The sequence below is a fragment of the Mustelus asterias genome, chromosome 7 (genome assembly GCF_964213995.1).
Source record: "Mustelus asterias chromosome 7, sMusAst1.hap1.1, whole genome shotgun sequence".
Lineage (NCBI taxonomy): Eukaryota > Metazoa > Chordata > Chondrichthyes > Carcharhiniformes > Triakidae > Mustelus > Mustelus asterias.
This window is the reverse complement of record NC_135807.1, coordinates 57439950-57462610: the sequence shown is the minus strand read 5'-3', so window position 1 is coordinate 57462610 and position 22661 is coordinate 57439950. Positions and strand designations below refer to the sequence as shown.

Below are 22661 nucleotides of genomic sequence, written 5' to 3'. Positions count from 1 at the left end.
ATAAACAAGGCAGATATCTCTCAGAATTACAGAATGGTTATGGCACAGAAAGAGGCTATTGGGCCCATTGTGTCTGTGCGGGCTCTCCGAAGGAACAAGTTCCTTCAGAACATGATCCCCATAATGACAATGAGATGAGAAGTTCAAATGCATTTTGTTGGTGTTGGTTGAATGAGGGGTATTGGTCAGGTGAATAGGAGAGCTTCTTCAAATAATCACAGGGGAGTAAGCTGAATCACCAGGACAGGCACTCAATTTAAAGTTTCATCCAAAGACAACATCTCTGATAATGCCACACTCTTTTCATTACTGCACTGCGATGTCAGCCTGGATTACATGCTCAAGCCATGGAGCAGATTCAAGTGCAAAGTCTCCTGATGCAATTAGAGAGGAAATGCTACCAACTGGGCCAAGCTGGTACACTTATCTGCACAAATTAGGAAGATGACCAGTACGTTAAAATTGTCCACCTTAAGTGGGCTATTGGTTTCAAGAAAAATATGGTAACAACTACATTGCTTAAAGTTTTGGAGTCTTAGAGAAACTCAAAATGCACGAGTATATTAACCCTGCCAAAGGACCCATCCCATTTCAGTAGAACAAATTTCACAAAAAAAATTCATTGGGAACAAACAGATAACCAAAATAAGGTTTGACTCTTTACCACCATGTTTTGTTAATTGCTAACAGACTCGGTGGCAGACAAAAGTTATTAGTAATAAAAATTAAGTTTGAAACTTTAAAGTTATGCAAAAATTCTGATCCATTATATTTTTCCATATTGTAAATAGTAACTCTATGGTGAAGTGGAATAAGAGAAGTGTATAGACACAAGGAACAGACGGCTGCACGGTGGCACAGCGGTTAGCACTGTTGCCTCACAACACCAGGGATCCGGGTTTGATTCCCGGCTTGGGTCACTGTTTGTGTGGAGTTTGCACATTCTCCCCGTCTCTGTGTAGGTTTCCCCCGGTGCTCCGGTTTCCTCCCACAGTCCAAAGATGTGCGGGTTAGGTGGATTGGCCACACTAAATTGCCCCTTAGTGTCAGGGGGACTAGCCAGGGTAAATGCATGGGGTTATGGGGATAGGGCCTGGGTGGGATTGTGGTCGGTGCAGACTCGATGGGTCAAATGGCCTCCTTCTGCACTGTAGGATTCTATCTATCCATCTACACTTTAATTCACAATACAAAACCCATGAATAAATTAACCGTTGCACATTTTTCAGCGACACTATTATTCATTGAAACAGTTTAAATCTAAAGAAGAAAGAAAGTCAGCAACAAAATTTACACTGAATTCTACAAGATTAATGAATCTCTGGAGCATTCTCAAAGAAAATATTGGAGCAGAACAGGTTTGTTAACTTACCACTTGTCTTTGCCAGTTCCAATGCATCTTTACTATCTTGCAAACTGCCTCCTGTAATCATGAACTGAATAAAAGAGAAAAACCATCAGGCGTGACAAAAGGTTAAAATGTAAATTGCATTTCTTTTTAAAATATTTTTTCCTGGTTATACTTGTCTGAAGGAAAATGTGCAGTTTTAAACTTGTAACTGACTCACAGAATACAAACATAATATCACATAGATGGGAACTAATTACTGAGAGATACAAGAATGATCTTTGGTACAATTCTTAAGAATTCTGTGCTCACTGTATTCCGTGGCAGACAATTATTCAAATCTGGTCCCTGTAGAATTTATATATAATAATGCATGCAGCATCCTAAAGTGAGAAATATTCTACATCACAATTCAGGCTCAACATACTAAATCACCAAGCACAACCAGTGAAAAGGGCATTTACATAAGGTACAGGTTTAAAAAATGACAGGTTTTTAGCAAATGCCGATAGTTAGCCCACATTTTCACGGTAAACATAATATTCTGGGACAAGATTTTTGATACCCAAAATACAACTTGGGTCCAAGTTGTCGCAATTCACTCCTGACAGGTCACTCGCTAAACAGTTCTAGAAATTGAGGCCTTTGCCATATTTTGACCAGGTATTCCATAATTCAGTGCATTCCTACAGGACTTAGTTCGATTTCACTGAGTGATCTGGTAACTCAATTTTAAATATATTTCAATATTCAAACGATGTGCAAACAGAATTTAAAACCAATATTTTGAGAACTTTTCTCTCCTTGCCATAAAACAAAATTTTGTTTACCTTCTGTACTCCACTTTTGACAGCTCTCTGTACTACATCCAAAAAATCATCTGTAAGAGTGCACAAACAGATTCTGTGTCCTATAACTTCTTATTCAAGACAAGTGATCAGGTGCTTTGATTGCTCAAGGTCCTGGTAATTAAATAATGTTTTTAATACAGAAGGTAATTAAGTTAGCATTATGATGATAAGCAAAGATCTTATAGTTTCTTGAAATACAAAACAGCCATGCTGCTGGCTCGCTGGATTCTTGGCCGCACATTGAGCAGCATTTGCAAATTAAGCATACGGCTTTATGTTTTGAAAGAAGTGTCGTATTTCTACAGTTTGATTTTTCTCTCTTTTTACTCTTCAGATACTTGGTGGAATTAATTTTGTTTCCTTCATTTTCCTGTTTTATCTCCTGCCAGATTCTGTAGGAATTTTAAAGTCTACCTCATTTATACTTTTTCTCATTGTTCAGGTATGGAAACGATAACTATGGAAGAACTTACTACATTTATGCAGCAGTTTATCTTGTCTCAAAAATGTTTCAAGATGCTTCCCATACAATAAGTTAATATGAAACATAGTTACTGTTAAGTGGACAAATTGGCTAAGATAAAACATGAAAATAACATGAAACTTCATTTAAAACGATAAACTAGACATAAGAAATGCAACAAGATAGAAGGAATGCAGAGTAAAGCACAGAAACCCAAGAAGCGAAAGAGGAGAGCAAAGAAGAATTTTAAACAAGGATAAAACCAATTTTTGCTGGAAATGTACAGCAGGTTAACCAGCATCTGAAAAATGATATGTTTCAGAGCAGACCCCTTATCTATTCTGATAATGAAAAATTCATATCCAAAACACTAGCTCTTCAGAAATAACAGCAAGTTCAGAAAAGCTTAGCAGCTGGCAGCATCTGTGGAGAGAGAAACAGAGTCTGTTTCTCTCTCCACAGATCATAGAATCCTTACAGTGCAGGAGGCCGCCATTTGGCCCATCGAGTCTGCACTGACAACAATCTCACCCAGATCCTATCCCGTTATCCCACGTATTTACCTTGATAATCGCCCTGACGCTAAGGGGCAATTGAGCATGGCCAATCAACCTAGCCCGCACATCTTTGGACCAGATGCTGCCAGACTTGACCTTTTTCAGCATTTTCTGTTTTTATTTCAGCATTTCCAGTGTACGCAGTATTTTTCTTCTATCTCTTCAGCTGCTGATTAACCAGTTGCATATTTCTAGTGCTTTCTAGTTTTTGTTCAGATGTTCAGCAAGTCTGTTTTTTTTCCTTTCCTTACCTATGATACTTCCAAAGATATGCGGGTTAGGTGCATTGGCCATGCTAAATTGCCCCTTAGTGTCCCGGGATGCGTAGGTTAGAGGGGTAAATATGTGGGGTTATGGGGATAGAGCCTAGGTGGGATTGTGGTCAGTTCAGACTTGATGGGCCGAATGGCCTCCTTCTGCACTGTGGAGATTCCATGATTCTATGCAACCTTTAGCTAAAGCAGAGGGCGACTTATGTTTTATGCACTCACAGGATGAGTGTTACAGGCAAGGCCCACATTTATTGCCCATCCTTAATTAACCTTGAGAAAGTGGTGCTGAACCACCTTCTTGATAATGGAGAGGCTTGCTATGCCATTTCAAAGGGCAGTTAAAAGTCAACCACATTGCTGGAATCACAGGTAGACCAGAATGGATGATTTGCTTCTCTAGCGGACATTAGTGAACCAGATGGGGTTTATGACAATCTGGTAGTTATATAATTAGCTATGTACTTAACATTACTGATAACTAAGCTTGTACTCCAGAATTATTTAATCAATTGAAATTAAATTTCCCAGCTGCCGCAGTGGGATTTGAACCTGTATCTCCAGATCATTAGTGCAGTCTCTGAATTGTTAGCCCAGTAACATCCCCACCGTGCTACCTTTTCCACAATCAGTCAGGAGATAATTGAAATGCAAAGAAATCTCCCTCCAGAACACTATTTCTATACAGCAAGCAAAATTCAGTGACTCGTTTAAGGATGAATCCTTGACTCTGGTGAGTGAACACCCGAACGGCATGTGGTAGATTTGTTCAGTCGGTGTACTTGGTACAGTTTATGTTAGAAAGTTGGGCAATACCATCTCCAACCATGGGTTTACTTCAGTATCCAGATTAGATGGAAGAGTCTTGCAGAAAAGATCCAACTGATTGCTCAGCTAAACAGGCAGAATTAAAAGAGGTTACTTTATATTGGGTGTAATTCATATTTTCAGTATTTTCCCTGATTTGTGTAAACTTTATTTTAATGCAGAATATTTGAATGAGGTTATTATCTCCTTAAGGGAAAAAAAACAAGCTTTTGCTAACAACTGTTAATTACTTTTAAAGTTTAATATTTATTGTCACAAATAAGCTTACATTAACACTGCAATGAAGTTACCATGAAAACCCTTAGTTGCCACACTCCGGCGCCAGTTTGGGTACACTGAGGAAGAATTTAGCTTGGCCAATGCACCTAACCCAGCACTTATTTGTTGAGCTAGGATTTTGCAAGTAAGAGTGAATTACTAAAGATAAATCTGTACCAGGAGTTAGGATACTCTTATTACCACTAGGGGTCACTCCATGAGCATTAGTGCAAGCACTTTTCCTTTATTGACACTGAAACAAAAGCTCACACGCAATCACATCCCAAAAACAAGATGCAAGAAATATACCAAATGGCTGAAAATTCTTATCTCTGATCATTTGAAGTGGTAATTCCTGGAGCTTTGCCAATGGGTATTAAATACATTTAACCCTACAAATCCTAAAAGGTTCCACCATCTTACTCTTTTCAGCAAGCCAATGAACTAGTACGAAATTGGAGCTCATTATCTCACCACCGCTATTGATGGCCATTAAAAGCACGGAAAGATTAGCCTACTGTTTATATATAAAATGTCATGGTTCAATTGTATCTGATCAAAATAACATTTCAAATCTATTAGGCTTCTATGTGCAAACATAAAAACAGAATTTCACAACAGGACCTGTTCTTTGAATGTAGCATGTAGTATAGTTATATGTCAAGACTTACCTTGGTGTTTCCGAGTGCCACGATAAATCCCACGAAACATAGGATCTGTCAAATTTATACCAATATCTGTTTCAAAAGTAGTATTAAAGAAATTGAATAGATTAATGGAAAATAAAGAAATTAAACAAAGTATAGATAAGTGAACAAATACACAGTGAAAGGCAAATGGAAAATCTGAGAAAATCAAGGTCAATCATTTCACAATCAAAATAAAATAAGTTCCATTATGATTTTCAGAGGTATTTATGTTTGATTTGATTTATTATTGTCACATGTATTGGTAGACAGTGTCACCATGAAAAGTGAAAAGTATCATTTCTCGCACATTATTCAGAAAAGCATACCGTTCATAGAATACATAGGGGAGAAGGAAAGGAGAGAGTGCAGAATGTAGTGATGCACCCATAGCTCGGGTGTAGAGAAAGATCTAACATGAGATAGGTCCATTCAAAAGTCTGATGGCAGCAGGGAAGAAGCTGTCCTAGAGTCGGTTGGTACATGACCTCAGACTTTTGTATCTTTTTCCCGACAGAAGAAGGTGGAAGAGAGAATGTCCAGGGTGCATGGGGTCCTTGATTATGCTGGCTGCTTTTCCGAGACGGAAGTGTAGACGGAGTCAATGGATGGGAGGCTGGTTTGCTTGATGGGCTGGACTTTGTTCACAGTCAGAAGAGGAACCATACCAAGCTGTGATACATCCAGAAAGAATGCTTTCTATGGTGCATCTGTAGAAGTTGGTGAGAGTCGTAGCTGACATGCCAAATTTCCTTAGCCTCCTGAGAAGGTAGAGGCGTTGGTGGACTTTCTTAACTATAGTGTAAGTGTGGAGGGACCAGGACAGGTTGTTGGTGATCTGGACACTTAGGAACTTGAAGCTGTGGGAGGGGATCGAGACGAGGTGACTGGGAGCGAGGAAGTTAGCTCGCAAACAGAGAAGGGTTATAGACAGTGCAAGAGGGAGGATGGACGGGGGATAGAGGAGGGGAGAGCTCAGACCAAAGGATTGAGATGTGTTTACTTTAATGCCAGGAGTATAGTGAATAAAGGGGATGAGCTCAAAGCGTGGATCGATGCCTGGAAGTGTGATGTGGTGGCCATTACGGAGACTTGGATGTCTCAGGGACAAGACTGGATACTCCAGGTGCCAGGATTCAGATGTTTCAGGAAGGACAGGGAGGGAGGCAAGAGAGGGGGTGGAGTGGCACTGCTGATCAGGGATAGTGTCACAGCTGTAGAGAAGGTGTATGCTGTGGAGGGATTGTCTACTGAGTCTCTATGGGTGGAAGTTCGGAGTGGGAAGGGGTTGATCACTTTGGTGGGAGTTTTCTATAGGCCGCCCAATAGTAACAGGGAGGTGGAGGAGCAGATGGGGAAACAGATCCTGGAGAGATGCAGTAATAGCAGAGTTGTTGTGATGGGAGACTTTAATTTCCGAAACATAGATTGGAATATCCCTAGGGTAAGGGGATTGGATGGGGAGGAGTTCGTTAGGTGTGTTCAGGAGGGTTTCCTGACACAGCATGTGGACAAGCCTACAAGAGGAGAGGCTGTACTTGATCTGATACTGACCAATGAACCTGGACAGGTGTCAGACCTCTCAGTGGGAGAGCATCTTGGGGATAGCAATCATAACTCTATCTCCTTTATGCTTGCATTGGTAAAAGAGAGGATCAGGCAAGCTAGGAAAGCGTTGATATGGAGTAAGGGGAAATATGAAGACATAAGGCAGCAAATCAGAGGAGTGAATTGGAAGGAGGTATTCTCGGGGAAATGTACTGAAGAGAGGTGGCAGTTTTTCAAGGACTGTCTGTCTAGAGTTCTACAGGACAACGTTCCGAGCAGACAGGGAGGAGTTGGTCGGTTAAAGGAACCGTGGTGCACGAAAGCTGTGCGGGACCTAGTCGAGAAGAAAAGGAAAGCGTACAAAAGGTTCAGAGAGCTTGGCGAAGTTAGGGATCTAGATGAGTATACGGCTTGTAGGAAGGGACTAAAGAAGGAAATTAGGAGAGCCAGAAGGGGTCACGAGAAGGCCTTGGCAGGTAGGATTAAGGAAAACCCTAAGGCGTTCTACAAATATGTGCAGAGTAAAAGGATGAGACATGAAGGAATAGGGCCGATAAAAGGTGAAGGTGGGAAAATCTGTACGGAACCAATAGAAATGGCAGAGGTGCTTAATGAGTATTTTGCCTCGGTTTTCACAGAGGAGAAGGACCTGGGTGGATGTACCGCAGGCTTGCGGTGGACTGAAAAGATTGAGTATGTCGAATTTAACAAAGAGGTTGTGCTGGAATCTTTGAATGGCATCAAGATAGATAAGTCGCCGGGTCCGGATGGGATGTATCCCAGGTTACTGTGGGAGGCGAGGGAAGAGATTGCAGAGCCTCTGGCGATGATCTTTGCGTCGTCGATGGAGACGGGGGAGGTGCCAGAGGATTGCGGATGTGGTTCCTATTTTCAAGAAGGGGAATAGGGATAGCCCAGGAAATTACCGACCGGTGGGTCTAACCTCAGTGGTTGGTAAGCTGATGGAGAAGATCCTGAGGGACAAGATGTATGAGCATTTAGAGAGGTTTAGTATGCTCAAGAATACTCAGCATGGCTTTGTCAAAGGCAGATCATGCCTTACGAGCCTGGTGGAATTCTTTGAAAATGTGACTAGACACATTGACGAAGGGAAAGCGGTAGATGTGGTTTATATAGATTTTAGCAAGGCGTTCGATAAGGTCCTCCATGCAAGGCTTCTAGAAAAAGTGAGAGGGCACGGGATCCAAGGGGCTGCTGCCCTGTGGATCCAGAACTGGCTTGCCCAAAGGAGGCAGAGAGTGGGTATTGATGGGTCTTTTTCTAAATGGAGGTCGGTCACCAGTGGAGTGCTCCAGGGATCTGTTCTGGGACCCTTGCTGTTTGTCATTTTCATAAATGACCTGGATGAGGAAGTGGAGGGATGGGTTGGTAAGTTTGCCGACGACACAAAGGTTGGTGGGGTTGTGGATAGTCTGGAGGGATGCCAGAAGTTACAGAGGGACATAGATAGGATGCAAGACTGGGCAGAGAAGTGGCAGATGGACTTCAACCCAGATAAATGCGTAGTGGTCCATTTTGGCAGGTCAAATGGGATAAAAGGATTTAAGGGAAAGACTCTTAGTACTGTAGAGGATCAGAAGGACCTTGGGGTCCGGGTACATAGGACTCTAAAATCGGCCCCGCAGGTGGAGGAGGTGGTTAAGAAGGCGTATGGTGTGCTGGCCTTTATCAATCGAGGGATTGAGTTTAGGAGTCCGGAGATAATGATGCAGCTATATAAGACCCTCGTCAGACCCCACTTGGAGTACTGTGCTCAGTTCTGGTCGCCTTATTACAGGAAGGATGTGGAAAAGATTGAAAGGGTGCAGAGGAGATTTACAAGGATGTTGCCTGGATTGAGTGGCATGTCTTATGAGGATAGGCTGAGGGAGCTCGGTCTTCTCTCCTTGGAGAGACGTAGGATGAGAGGAGACCTAATAGAGGTATATAAGATGTTGAGAGGCATAGATCGGGTGGACTCTCAGAGGCTTTTTCCCAGGGTGGAAATGGCTGCTACGAGAGGACAAGGGTTTAAGGTGCTGGGGGTTAGGTACAGGGGAAATGTTGGGGGGAAGTTTTTCACACAGAGGGTGGTGGGCGAGTGGAGTCAGCTACTGTCAGTGGTAGTGGAGGCAAACTCAATAGGGTCTTTTAAGAGACTCCTGGATGAGTACATGGGACTTAATAGGATGGAGGGTTATAGGTAGGCCTAAAAGGTAGGGATATGTTCGGCACAACTTGTGGGGCCAAAGGGCCTGTTTTGGGCTGTAGTTTTTCTATGTTTCTATTTCCACTTCATCACTGTTGATGTAGACAGTCCTCCACTGCGCTTTCTGAAGTCGATGACTATCACCTTTGTTTACTGACATTGAAGTAGAGATTTTTGTTGCTGCACCAGTTCACCAGATTCTTTCTCTCTTTCCTGTACTCAGTCTCATCATTGTTTTAGATCCAACCCACTAAGGTGGTGTCATCAGCAAACTTGAAAATCGAGTTGGAGGGGAATTTGGTCACACAGTCATAGGTGTAAAAGGAGTATAGTAAGGGGCTGAGGACACAGCCTTGCAGGGCACCAGTGTTGCGACTAATTGTGGAGGATCCTTACTGATTGCGGTCTGTGGGTTAGGAAGTCTAGGATCCAGTCACTAAGGGAGGAGCTGAACTCTAGGCCACAGAGTTTGGAGATGAGTTTTGTTGGAATAATGGTGTTGAAAACCAAGCTGTAGTCAATAAATAGGAGTTTGACATAAGTGTCTTTGTTATCCAGATGTTCCAGGGTTGAGTGCAGGGCCAGGGAGATGGCGTCTGTTGCGGACCTGATGTGGTGATAGGCGAACTGTAGTGGATCCAGGCAATCTGGGAGGCCAGAATTAATCCGTGCCATTAACCTTTCGAAGCACTGCATAACGATGGATGTCAGAGCCATCGGGCGATAGTCATTAAGGCACGCTGCCTCATTGTTCTTTGGTACAAGGATGATGGTCATCATCTTAAAGCAGATAGGGACCTCAGATTGTTGTAAAGGGAGGTTAAAGATATCTGCGAATACTCCCGCAGGATCCGAGTGCTCGTCCGGGTACCCCATCTGGACCAGTCGCTTTCTGTGACTTTCAAGAAGGCTGATCTAACATCTGTGATGGTGACCTTGGATACCGGTTTGGCCGAGACTTCTGGGGCAGAAGGGGTGTTCTCGCTGACCTCTTGTTCAAAAAATGGCATAGAATGCATTGAGCTCATCAGGGAAGGGTGCATTAGTGGCTGGCGATTTTACCTGCCTTCATCGTGTAGCCTGTTATGTCTTGTAGACCTTCCCATAGTCGGTGGGAGTCCATGTGGCTAACCTGGGACTCTAGCTTGGTCTGGTATTGTCTCTTGGTATCTTTGATGGTTCTCCGTAGATCGAATCTGGATTTCTTGTATCTTATTTGTACTGTGAATAATTCTATAAGGTTATCTCATGTATTTAGAGCAACAGGGTATAGCATATTAACAAAATTCCATGAATTGGCCACATAGAATTAAGTGCTAACATATGTATTGTCTCATCATCCCGGCACCTAAGAAAAACCAAGCAGCGTGCCTTAATGACTATCGGCTGGTCGCTCAGACATCCATCATTATGAAATACTTCGAAAGGTTAGCCATGGCACGAATCAATTCCAGCCTCCCGGATTAGCTGGATTTACTACAGTTTGCCTCCCGCCGCAACAGGTCCATAGCAGATGCCATTTCCCTGGCACTGCACTCAACCCTGGAACACCTAGATAACAAGGACACCTACGTCAGACTCCTATTTATTGGCTACAGCTCAACCTTCAACACTATTATTCCCACGAAACGCATCTCCAAACTCTGTGGCCTGGGCCTCAGCACCTCCCTCTGCGACTGGATCCTGAACCTCCTAACTCACAGACCACAATCAGTAAGGATAGGCAACACCTCCTCCACGATCATCCTCAACACCGGTGCCCCACAAGGCTGTGTTCTCAGCCCCCTACTATACTTATTATATACTTATGACTGTACGGCCAAATTCCCCTCCAATTTGATTTTCACGTTTGCTGACGACACCACCGTAGTGGGTCTGATCTCAAACAATCTGAGACTGAGTACAGGAATGAGATAGAGAATCTAGTGAACTGGTGCGGCAACAATAATCTCTCCCTCAATGTCAACAAAACGAAGGAGATTGTCATCGACTTCAGGAAGCGTAAAGGGGAACATGCCCCTATCTACATCAATGGGGACGAAGTAGAAAGGATCGAGAGTTTCAAGTTTTAGATGTCCAGGTCACCAACAACCTGTCCTGGTTCACCCAATGCCAACACTATACTTAAGAAAGCCCACCAACGCCTCTACTTTCTCAGAAGACTAAGGAAATTTGGCATGTCAGCTACAACTCTCACTAACTTTTACAGATGCACCATAGAAAGCATTCTTTCCGGTTGTATCACAGTTTGGTATGGCTCCTGTTTGCCCAAGGCCGCAAGGAACTACAAAAGGTTGTGAATGTAGCCCAATCCATCACACAAACCAGCCTCCCATCCATTGACTCTGTCTACACTTCCCACTGCCTCGGCAAAGCAGCCAGCATAATTAAGGACCCCACGCACCCCGGACATTCTGTCTTCTACCTTCTTCCTTCGGGAAAACAATACAAAAGTCTGAGGTCACGTACCAACCGACTCAAGAACAGCTTCTTTCCTGCTGCTGTCAGACTTTTGAATGGACTTACCTTGCATTAAGTTGATCTTTCTCCACACCCTAGCTATGACTGTAACACTACATTCTGCACTCTCTCGTTTCCTTCTCTATGAACGGTATGCTGTGTCTGTATAGCATGCAAGAAACAATACTTTTCACTGTATGCTAACACATGTGACAATAATAAATCAAATCAAATATTGAAAATGCAAATTCCTTACACTAGCCAAGACCAACATTTTCTGAAGTCTGCGGCGGATGCTGTTCATTTGTTAGAAGCTCCTTGACAATTCATAAGCTGTTCCCAACATATTTTTTCATACTGTAATCAATTTCCGCATTTTATCAAATACCTTGACACATGCTCACAAGCTGAGAATAGGTCAATCTGCCACAATGCTTCTGTCAATGTCCCTTTTTGGCCAGCTCTGAGGAAGCACAAGATCTCAGTATGAGGTATGAGCTGTGGTGCAATTGTTAGTATTCTCACCTCTTGAAATCAGATGGTTGTAAGTTCAGGTCCCACTCCAGAGACTTGAGTGTAAAAATCTAGTTTGATACTCCTCCACAGTACTGTCAAAGGCACCATCTTTTGCATTTGCAATTAAACTTGGGCCTCTCTACCCTCTCAGGTGCAAGTTAAGATCTTATGGCAAGTTTGCCCCAATATCTTAGCCAATATTTATCAACATCACTAAGATAGATATCTGGTCATTATCACATTACTATTTAAGACCCTGCTGTGTGTAAATTAACTGCCATGTTAGCTTCACTTCATAAATACTTCATTGGCTATAAAACATTTTAAAACATCCTGAGGTCATGAAAGTGGTATGCAAATGCATTACTTTCCCCCCCCTCCCTAAAGAGAAGTGCCTCCATTCTATAGATTAAATTTTAACAATATGATGTGGAGATCACATCACTCGATTCAGATTACACATGATTTTTCATTCATTAAACCCAACTGATGGAAAACCACGCCAGCTGCAAATCAGATAAGCCCAAATTTTCACTATGAACGAATTACCAATGCTCTTCCTTAAGATCACATCACTTGAGAGAGATTGCTAATGCAAGACAGAATTTAAATCTTAATCATCACATTCTGCTGCAAAGAGCAAGACAAAACTGCTGTAAAAGGCAGATAAAAATGTAATATGCAAAAAAAAAATCAGTGTGAGCAATGATCTATAATGATAAATATTTCAGCACTTCAATACTATTTTAAAAATACGTTTCCCTCTTCCTTAAAGACATTGACTCATGGTGGAGCAAAACACCAGAGGTGCTGCAAATAACTCAGCCTTTGTTTAGTTTTAAACCTCAACTCTGGGGCTGGGACAGGATTCCAGCCAAGTTTAACACTGTTACCATCTTCTTCCAGCAGTCACTGGCTAACAATCAGGAACAGGATTGGTGGGCTCATTTTTCTGCTTCCTAGTCCAAGCATTAATAATAGTATCTGTGGCACTATCCTAAGTAAGTCAACTAAATCAGCCGAGACCAGGGGAAGAACAGTCCCAACTTTGTCCCCAGTCAAACAGCGGACCAGGAACCTGAATAAAAGAGTGGGCTTTGCTGGGGCTCTTTAACTAAGTCATGGTGTCAGCATGCCACCCCGGGTGTCATTCAGAGAAAGCAAGCAGGATGATGCACTAGAGCTGTCAAAGGGAAGAATTTCTAATCAAAGAGACCACGACAAGGGTTGCAATAACCACCAGGACACAGGATTTTTGAGGCTGCTCCCTAGGTCTCTCACTCTTACCTGGTGTGATGCAGGGGGATCTGAGGGCCTGCAGTGAGGTGAGCTCCCCCAGGAGCTCACCTCAGGAGGAAGAGGACAACCTCTCCAACCAAGCAGGCATGGATAGAAGTGACCGAGGACATCAGCAGGAGTGCTTAGGACAGTGCACCAGGAGGATGCAGGTGCCTCAGGAGAGCCTGACAGATGAGTGACCACAACACTTGTAGGGCCAAGTCCAACACTCTGATACGTCCAACGATCTCTAGGGTGCAGGGGAGTGGGTTGGCAGGACCACTGAGGGAGGCAGTGGTGGGGAGATGGAAGATTGGCAGGACCAGGGGGTGGGTACTGTCACTGAGGAGGTGGTGGTGGTAAGGACAGAGGGAGAAAGGGGTTTGGCAGGGTCTCGGAGGAGTGGGTGGGTGGTGGGGGGGGGGGGGGAAGCAGTGCCTGGTATTTTTGGGGGGGAGCAGTTCTTTGGGGGGGAGAGGGGGGGGGAGCAGTGCCTGGGGGGGAGGAGGGGGAGCAGTGCCTGGGGGAGGGAGGGGGGAGGAGTGCCGGGGGGCGGGGGGGAAGAGAAGAGAAGTGCCGGGGGGGGAGAGCAGCGCCTGGCCCGGGGGGGGGAATGGGGGACAGAGGGGGGGGAGGGGGGGGGGGGACAGAGGGGGGGGAGGGGGGGGGGGGGACAGAGGGGGGGGGGTGGGGGACAGAGGGGGGGGGGTGGGGGACAGAGGGGGGGGGGTGGGGGACAGAGGGGGGGGGGTGGGGGACAGAGGGGGGGGGGGTGGGGGACAGAGGGGGGGGTGGGGGACAGAGGGGGGGGGTGGGGGACAGAGGGGGGGGGTGGGGGACAGAGGGGGGGGGGTGGGGGACAGAGGGGGGGGGGGTGGGGGACAGAGGGGGGGGGGGTGGGGGACAGAGGGGGGGGTGGGGGACAGAGGGGGGGGGTGGGGGACAGAGGGGGGGGGTGGGGGACAGAGGGGGGGGGTGGGGGACAGAGGGGGGGGGGTGGGGGACAGAGGGGGGGGGGTGGGGGACAGAGGGGGGGGGTGGGGGACAGAGGGGAGGGGTGGGGGACAGAGGGGAGGGGTGGGGGACAGAGGGGGGGGTGGGGGACAGAGGGGGGGGTGGGGGACAGAGGGGGGGGGTGGGGGACAGAGGGGGGGGGTGGGGGACAGAGGGGGGGGGTGGGGGACAGAGGGGGGGGTGGGGGACAGAGGGGGGGGGGTGGGGGACAGAGGGGGGGGGTGGGGGACGGGGGGGGGGGTGGGGGACGGGGGGGGGTGGGGGACGGGGGGGGGGGTGGGGGACAGGGGGGGGTGGGGGACAGGGGGGGGGGTGGGGGACAGGGGGGGGTGGGCGACAGAGGGGGGGGTGGGGGACAGAGGGGGGGGGGGGTGGGGGACAGAGGGGGGGGGGTGGGGGACAGAGGGGGGGGGGTGGGGGACAGAGGGGGGGGGTGGGGGACAGAGGGGGGGGGTGGGGGACAGAGGGGGGGGGTGGGGGACAGAGGGGGGGGGTGGGGGACAGAGGGGGGGGGTGGGGGACAGAGGGGGGGGGTGGGGGACAGAGGGGGGGGTGGGGGACAGAGGGGGGGGGTGGGGGACAGAGGGGGGGGGTGGGGGACAGAGGGGGGGGGTGGGGGACAGAGGGGGGGGGTGGGGGACAGAGGGGGGGGGTGGGGGACAGAGGGGGGGGGTGGGGGACAGAGGGGGGGGGTGGGGGACAGAGGGGGGGGGTGGGGGACAGAGGGGGGGGGTGGGGGACAGAGGGGGGGGGTGGGGGACAGAGGGGGGGGGTGGGGGACAGAGGGGGGGGTGGGGGACAGAGGGGGGGGTGGGGGACAGAGGGGGGGGTGGGGGACAGAGGGGGGGGTGGGGGACAGAGGGGGGGGTGGGGGACAGAGGGGGGGGTGGGGGACAGAGGGGGGGGTGGGGGACAGAGGGGGGGTGGGGGACAGAGGGGGGGTGGGGGACAGAGGGGGGGTGGGGGACAGAGGGGGGGTGGGGGACAGAGGGGGGGTGGGGGACAGAGGGGGGGTGGGGGACAGAGGGGGGGTGGGGGACAGAGGGGGGGACGGGGACAGAGGGGGGGACGGGGACAGAGGGGGGGACGGGGACAGAGGGGGGGACGGGGACAGAGGGGGGACGGGGACAGAGGGGGGGACGGGGACAGAGGGGGGGACGGGGACAGAGGGGGGGACGGGGACAGAGGGGGGGACGGGGACAGAGGGGGGGACGGGGACAGAGGGGGGGACGGACAGAGGGGGGGACGGACAGAGGGGGGGACGGACAGAGGGGGGGACGGACAGAGGGGGGGACGGACAGAGGGGGGACGGACAGAGGGGGGGACGGACAGAGGGGGGACGGACAGAGGGGGGGGGACAGAGGGGGGGGGGATGGGGGACAGAGGGGGGGGGGATGGGGGACAGAGGGGGGGGGGGATGGGGGACAGAGGGGGGGGGATGGGGGACAGAGGGGGGGGATGGGGGACAGAGGGGGGGGGATGGGGGACAGAGGGGGGGGGATGGGGGACAGAGGGGGGGGGGATGGGGGACAGAGGGGGGGGGATGGGGGACAGAGGGGGGGGGATGGGGGACAGAGGGTGGGGGGGATGGGGGACAGAGGGGGGGGGGATGGGGGACAGAGGGGGGGGGATGGGGGACAGAGGGGGGGGGGATGGGGGACAGAGGGGGGGGGGATGGGGGACAGAGGGGGGGGGGATGGGGGACAGAGGGGGGGGGGATGGGGGACAGAGGGGGGGGGGATGGGGGACAGAGGGGGGGGGGATGGGGGACAGAGGGGGGGGGGATGGGGGACAGAGGGGGGGGGGATGGGGGACAGAGGGGGGGGGGGATGGGGGACAGAGGGGGGGGGGATGGGGGACAGAGGGGGGGGGGATGGGGGACAGAGGGGGGGGAGATGGGGGACAGAGGGGGGGGGGATGGGGGACAGAGGGGGGGGGGATGGGGGACAGAGGGGGGGGGGATGGGGGACAGAGGGGGGGGGGATGGGGGACAGAGGGGGGGGGATGGGGGACAGAGGGGGGGGGATGGGGGACAGAGGGGGGGGGGATGGGGGACAGAGGGGGGGGGGGATGGGGGACAGAGGGGGGGGGGGGATGGGGGACAGAGGGGGGGGGGGATGGGGGACAGAGGGGGGGGGGGATGGGGGACAGAGGGGGGGGGGGATGGGGGACAGAGGGGGGGGGGGATGGGGGACAGAGGGGGGGGGGGATGGGGGACAGGGGGGGGGGGATGGGGGACAGAGGGGGGGGGGGGATGGGGGACAGAGGGGGGGGGGGATGGGGGACAGAGGGGGGGGGGGATGGGGGACAGAGGGGGGGGGGATGGGGGACAGAGGGGGGGGGGGATGGGGGACAGAGGGGGGGGGATGGGGGACAGAGGGGGGGGGATGGGGGACAGAGGGGGGGGGGATGGGGGACAGAGGGGGGGGGATGGGGGACAGAGGGGGGGGGGATGGGGGACGGGGGGGGGGATGGGGGACAGAGGGGGGGGGGATGGGGGACAGAGGGGGGGGGGATGGGGGACAGAGGGGGGGGGGATGGGGGACAGAGGGGGGGGGGGATGGGGGACAGAGGGGGGGGGGATGGGGGACAGAGGGGGGGGGGATGGGGGACAGAGGGGGGGGGGATGGGGGACAGGGGGGGGGGGATGGGGGACAGAGGGGGGGGGGATGGGGGACAGAGGGGGGGGGGATGGGGGACAGAGGGGGGGGGGATGGGGGACAGAGGGGGGGGGGATGGGGGACAGAGGGGGGGGGGATGGGGGACAGAGGGGGGGGGGATGGGGGACAGAGGGGGGGGGGGATGGGGGACAGAGGGGGGGGGATGGGGGACAGAGGGGGGGGGGATGGGGGACAGAGGGGGGGGGGGGATGGGGGACAGAGGGGGGGATGGGGGACAGAGGGGGGGGGGATGGGGGACAGAGGGGGGGGGGATGGGGGACAGAGGGGGGGGGGATGGGGGACAGAGGGGGGGGGGATGGGGGACAGAGGGGGGGGGGATGGGGGACAGAGGGGGGGGGGATGGGGGACAGAGGGGGGGGGGATGGGGGACAGAGGGGGGGGGGGATGGGGGACAGAGGGGGGGGGATGGGGGACAGAGGGGGGGGGGATGGGGGACAGAGGGGGGGGGGATGGGGGACAGAGGGGGGGGGGATGGGGGACAGAGGGGGGGGGGATGGGGGACGGGGGGGCGGGATGGGGGGCAGTGGGACCGGGCCGGCGGCCTGCGGAGCTGGAGCCGGCACATCCCCGGCCTCCGCGGCGGCCCTGACTCGCACCGACAGCCCGGGAGTCTCCGCTCCCCTCTCCCCGGTAAACACTCACCGATGAAGGTGAAGGTCCCAATTCTCCTCACGGAGGGGAAACGGGCCGCCATCCGCTCCCGGAACTGCTTCACCCCGGCACTGACCTCTGACCCCTGACCCCCAGCAGCCTGCAGTCAGAGGTCAGCAGGGTCACCTGGGCAGAGTCCAGTCACTGGTCAGTGTCAATGGGACTGCTCCGAATGTCCATTTCTTTCACAATCATTCAGCTTTGTAATCTGATCACATTCACTGATCTGCTTTCAGGATATTCCTTCAGGCTGCTTTGCATCAATTCAGCTTTGGTGGAAGAGCTTTTTGCTTCACTCTGACCTCAAACTAAATAATGTTAAGGCTCAAACCTACTCGAAAGTGGAATAATACTGTCTCCTCCAGAGAATCTTTAGTGTGGACTGTGACCCTAGATTTCGGGTCACTCTTCAGGTCCAAACTGTTCCGCCACAACAGGTTTGCAAGAAAATCTCCTTTTGACTGCAATCTACTTCTCTAACCCTGTCCTCCACTTTTCCAAACTTCATCTCCAAAACAAAATAAGAGAGACTGTTGATTATTTCATATCAAAGACCCCCTATTCAGCTGCCTCCTCCCTCTCCCTGGATTCCCCTTGGCCCATGACATTGTGCAACCTCGTTCCACTGCAACTTGTCCTGTTCTTCTCTACATGGCCCTTAACCAGTTGGCACCTCCATCAGTAACTCAACCCCACCCCAACCACCAGCGAAATGACGTCTCCTGTGCTCAAGCTTACCTATCACTGACCTATTGTACCCTGACATCGTTAATGCCTTCCTCCCTATAACTCTTTCCCCGTTCTTCAAAAAGGTTGTCCAAAGATGTGCGGGTTAGGTTGATTGGCCAGGTTAAAAATTGCCCCTTAGAGTCCTGAGATGAGTAGGTTAGAGGGATTAGCGGGTAAAATATGTGGGGGTAGGGCCTGGGTGGGATTGTGGTCGGTGCAGACTCGATGGGCCGAATGGCCTCCTTCTGCACTGTAGGGTTTCTATGTTCTAACCCCATTTCAAAAATAGTCCTATTGATCCATCTGCTCCAAATACCACCTATCTCCTTGCAGACAACCTTTTACATTCTTCCCCCTTCAAATCCCTTTACTCTGGTTTCTGCAGAATGCCCTGATCAAATTCACAAATAATGTCCTTTTACCCATGGCATGCTATCCACCCATTATCCTTGATGACCCCTACACGACCGGCACAGTTAATGAATCAAGCTTGCATCATCTCTTTATGATCAACTTTTGTGCCATTTTTCTGGTTTGGGTCTGTTCTTACATTCCTCAACAAAGGCCTATTGGAACGGTTATAAATTGGAAACACCAACCCTTCATTACATGTCAAAATCACCTTGCCCTCTTTTTAGGTCAAACCAAATAAACAAACTCAGATTAAGTCAGGACAAAGTAAAAGGGGCAGCTCCCCAAAAGGAGGGGGAACAGCCCGAACAGAAATCAAAGTACAAAGGAAACTTAAAAACATCAAATTATAATGTGATTGTCAGGGTCAATAATGCACCCCAACCCCTGCGGTGCCCAACGGGCGTGGAAGGCGTCAACCGCGCTCGTGGACACCGCATGCTCCCTCTCCAGGGACACCTGGCCGCGAACGTAGCCGCGGTAGAGGGGAAGACAGTCAGGATGGACGGCCCCCTCGATCGCCCGCTGCCTAGACCGGTAAATGGCGCGTTTCGCCAGGCCCAGGAGCAGGTTCACGAGGAGGTCGCCATCCTGACCCGCCCCGCTCCGCACCAGGTGTCCGTAGATCAGGAGCGTGGGACTGAAGTGCAAACAAAACATCAATAAAAGGTTCTTTAGGAAAACAAAAAGGGAGTGCAGCCTAAGACACAAAACCAAAAGCACCTTGCATCACAGACAAACAGGAAGAATACTTAGTACTCAATATTCGCCACTACAATCCATAGCTCAGAGAATATTACATATCAGCAAGAATAAGTGGCGGATAAAGAAAGCCAATGAAATTCAACACTATGCTGGCTTGTATGACATGAGCAGCTTCTTTGAATCATAGAATCCCTACAGTGCAGGAGGCCACCAAGTCCATCTATGGACCAAAAACAGTCATGCCCCCTCTAAACAGAAGGCGGCAATACTCTTCTCAAAAATGATGCAGCTATCTGAGACTGTTGGAAGGAGCACTACAGGAACCTTAATTTTCATTTGGGAGTCATTAGAATCAGACAAAACAATCCCTGGATGGCTTGAGAGGTCAATTTGGTTATGGTGCCAACACTTGCTGAGATACAAAGACTATCCAATAGATGAAGAACAACACGGCATGTGGTCTGGGCAATATTCCTGCAGAGATCTATAAATCTGTTGGTCATTATGAACTTTTGCTCAAACTTACCTTTTAACAAAAGTCTGAGAAGAGTTATGACATCCTGATTTCCACAATGCCATCGTTTCACTTTTCAAGAAGTGCGATAAGTCAATTTGTGCGAACTATAGAGGCATTTCCCTTCTGTGTACTGTGAGAGGATTCACACACAATTCCTCCTGAAGCCCCCTACTTGTCAGTGAAGATATTCTTCTGGAAATCGAATGTGGATTACAGCCAGGGAACTGTAGAAATTGGCCTGGATTTTAATGCCACAAATCTGACAACCCCCTCCCCCATCACATGAATGTAAAATACAACATGGTGAAGTGCCAGCAGTACAACATTACCATGTCAGTCTCAGAAATTACAGAAGGTGGGCAGGTGCTGAAATTGGAAGCCCACCCACCATTTTGAAATCACCAATTAACAAGCTATTGACTTTGTTAAAGAGCCATTTGTACACAATGTTTCATTACCCCTTGCATTTTCTTGGGTATTGGAGGAAAAAGGTTTGGGAGCACTTTATGGTAGGTATAACAAGAAAGCAACAGGGCAGAAGAAAAAGTCTGCTCCTGGGATAATGGCTGCATGTAGCAGCAGATTCTGCTGGTCTAGGTGGCAGCATCTTATGATTTTTGGTTTTTTTTTACATTTTTGAACCTTCAATAAAAAGGAGATTCAGAGAGCAAGGGGCCTCTACATGTGTAGCCATGACTGACCTCCTGTTAACAGACTAACCCCTCTGGCAGAGTTCCCAGCCTAGATTTCTGATTGGGTGCACAGTCCCCCTCCACACATCTAATTGGCCACCTTCCCTTGGGGGGGAGGGGGTGGCGGGTGGAGGGGTCCTAATTGGCAGGAGTGGGGACCACCATCAACCCAAAAGTCCTCCAGAGATTTGGATGTCTAGCAAAATTTGTTACTACCCTGTAACGGTTGCATGATGATATGACAGTATCTGTCTTTTACAACAGATTGGAGGCCATAAGACTATAAGACGTAAGAGCAGAATTAGGCCACTCGGCCCATCGAATCTGCTCCGCCATTCAATCATGGCTGATATTTTTCTCATCCCCATTCTCCTGCCTTTTCCCCATAACCCCTGATCCCCTTATTAGTCAAGAACCTATCTATCTCTGCCTTAAAGACACTCAGTGACCTGGCTCCACAGCCTTCTGTGGCAAAGAGTTCCGTAGATTTGTGGAGACGGAGCCCTTCCACATGTGGATGTGCATCAAGCAAGGTTTTGTGATTGTACCAACTCTTTTTACTATCTACCTCAGCCTGGTCATGGAGCTCAGTTGTGAGCAACTGCCACCAGGGGTCAGAATTGAGTTTTGACATAACAGAAACTTTTAAACTTCAGCAGTCTGACAGCCAGTCAAGACTAGAGTCAACCTCCACCGTATCCACGATTTACAATATGCTGATGACTGCACAGTTCTGTCTGCAAACAACAGAAGCACACCAACCTCTTCAACTCCACGTGCAACAGGGTTGGCCTGATGGAAAGTCATTGACCTGAAATATTAACTCTGTTTCTCTTTCCACCGATTCTGCCAGACCTGTTGACTATTCCCAGCATTTTCTGTTTTTATTTCAAATTTCCAGCATCTTCAATATTTTGCTGTTGTGTGAGAAGAGATAAGTGGCTAACCTAAAAAGGACCCTGAAAATGGGGGTGTTGCCTAGGCCACGATTGCAGAGATGAACCAAACCTCCAAGGAGGCAACCTGCCAGGACAGTCGCCCCCAGAAATATTGATCATATCAATGTAGTTATTAATGTACTGGTTGGGGGGAAAAAAACAAAAGAAAATGTTGATCATTATGTAAATTATACTGTTGCATCCTGTTAATTCTGTAAATAAATTTTGGAATTGTTGTTATTAATTTTAAGTTAATAAGTTAGATTACTATTTTCTGTTATGGGGGATTATTGTTTAAGGGAGAGGAATGTTATGTATGTTGAGTGCGTAGCCTTTAAGGGAGTGCATCATGTGACGCTTTGGAGGTCTGCCCATGGACTGCCCTGGGAGAGCAGAAGGAGTTGGAGTGTGGAGCAAATGAGACTTGTAGTAAAATACCCGTGTACCCCGACGTCTGTCTGTGGAGTCAGTTCTTGGGATACACCGCAGAAGCAGAATACCCAACAGTTCTATCAACGCATTAACATTAAAAAGGTAGTCACAAAAGGGCAGGGAGATTGATGATTTTTAAAAAATTATCTTGTGGAGGCCAAAGCATGGCTCAAGTACAATTGAATACTTTGCATGTCTTCTCTAGGGAAGAGGATACTGCCATCATAGCAGCAGAGGAGGAGGCAATTGTGATATTGTATAGGTTAAAAATAAAAATTATATACTGGAAAGGTTAGGGGTCCTCAAATTGGAAAGATTATCTGGTCCAGATGGAATTTATCCTAGATTATTAATTAAAATAAGGGTCGAAATTGTTTAGAGCCTGGCTATAATTACCAGTCCTCCTTATATATGTTGTGGTGCCAGAGGACAGGGGGATTGCAAATATTACAGCCTGTTCAAGAAAAGAATGAGAGATAAACTCTGCATTCAGGCCGATCAATGGTGAGGAAACTTTTAGAGACATTAATCCAGGACAAATTAATTGGCATTTGGAAAATTATGGGTTAATAAATGAAAAACAGAATGGATTTGTTAATTATGTCCTACTAACTACATTG

The 22661-nt window shown here is 49.5% G+C and overlaps 1 protein-coding gene across 3 annotated transcripts in view; it reads right to left on the bottom strand.

Moving 5' to 3' along the window:
* Positions 1-17827, bottom strand: part of tatdn1 (TatD DNase domain containing 1) — a 43533-nt gene extending 25706 nt beyond the window's left edge. The window contains exons 1-4 of one of the 3 annotated variants that reach the window (XM_078216086.1): positions 17609-17810; positions 5246-5311; positions 2179-2228; positions 1373-1436 (exon numbers count right to left, since the gene is read on the bottom strand). In XM_078216086.1, the coding sequence (XP_078072212.1) occupies positions 1373-1436; positions 2179-2228; positions 5246-5311; positions 17609-17660 (232 nt within the window). In that variant the 5' untranslated portion in view covers positions 17661-17810. Of the gene's footprint in view, positions 1-1372; positions 1437-2178; positions 2229-5245; positions 5312-17608 lie in introns of all 3 variants that reach the window. The other 2 variants (XM_078216087.1, XM_078216088.1) reach the window with 2 other exon arrangements.
* Between the last annotated feature and the right edge of the window lie 4834 nt (positions 17828-22661).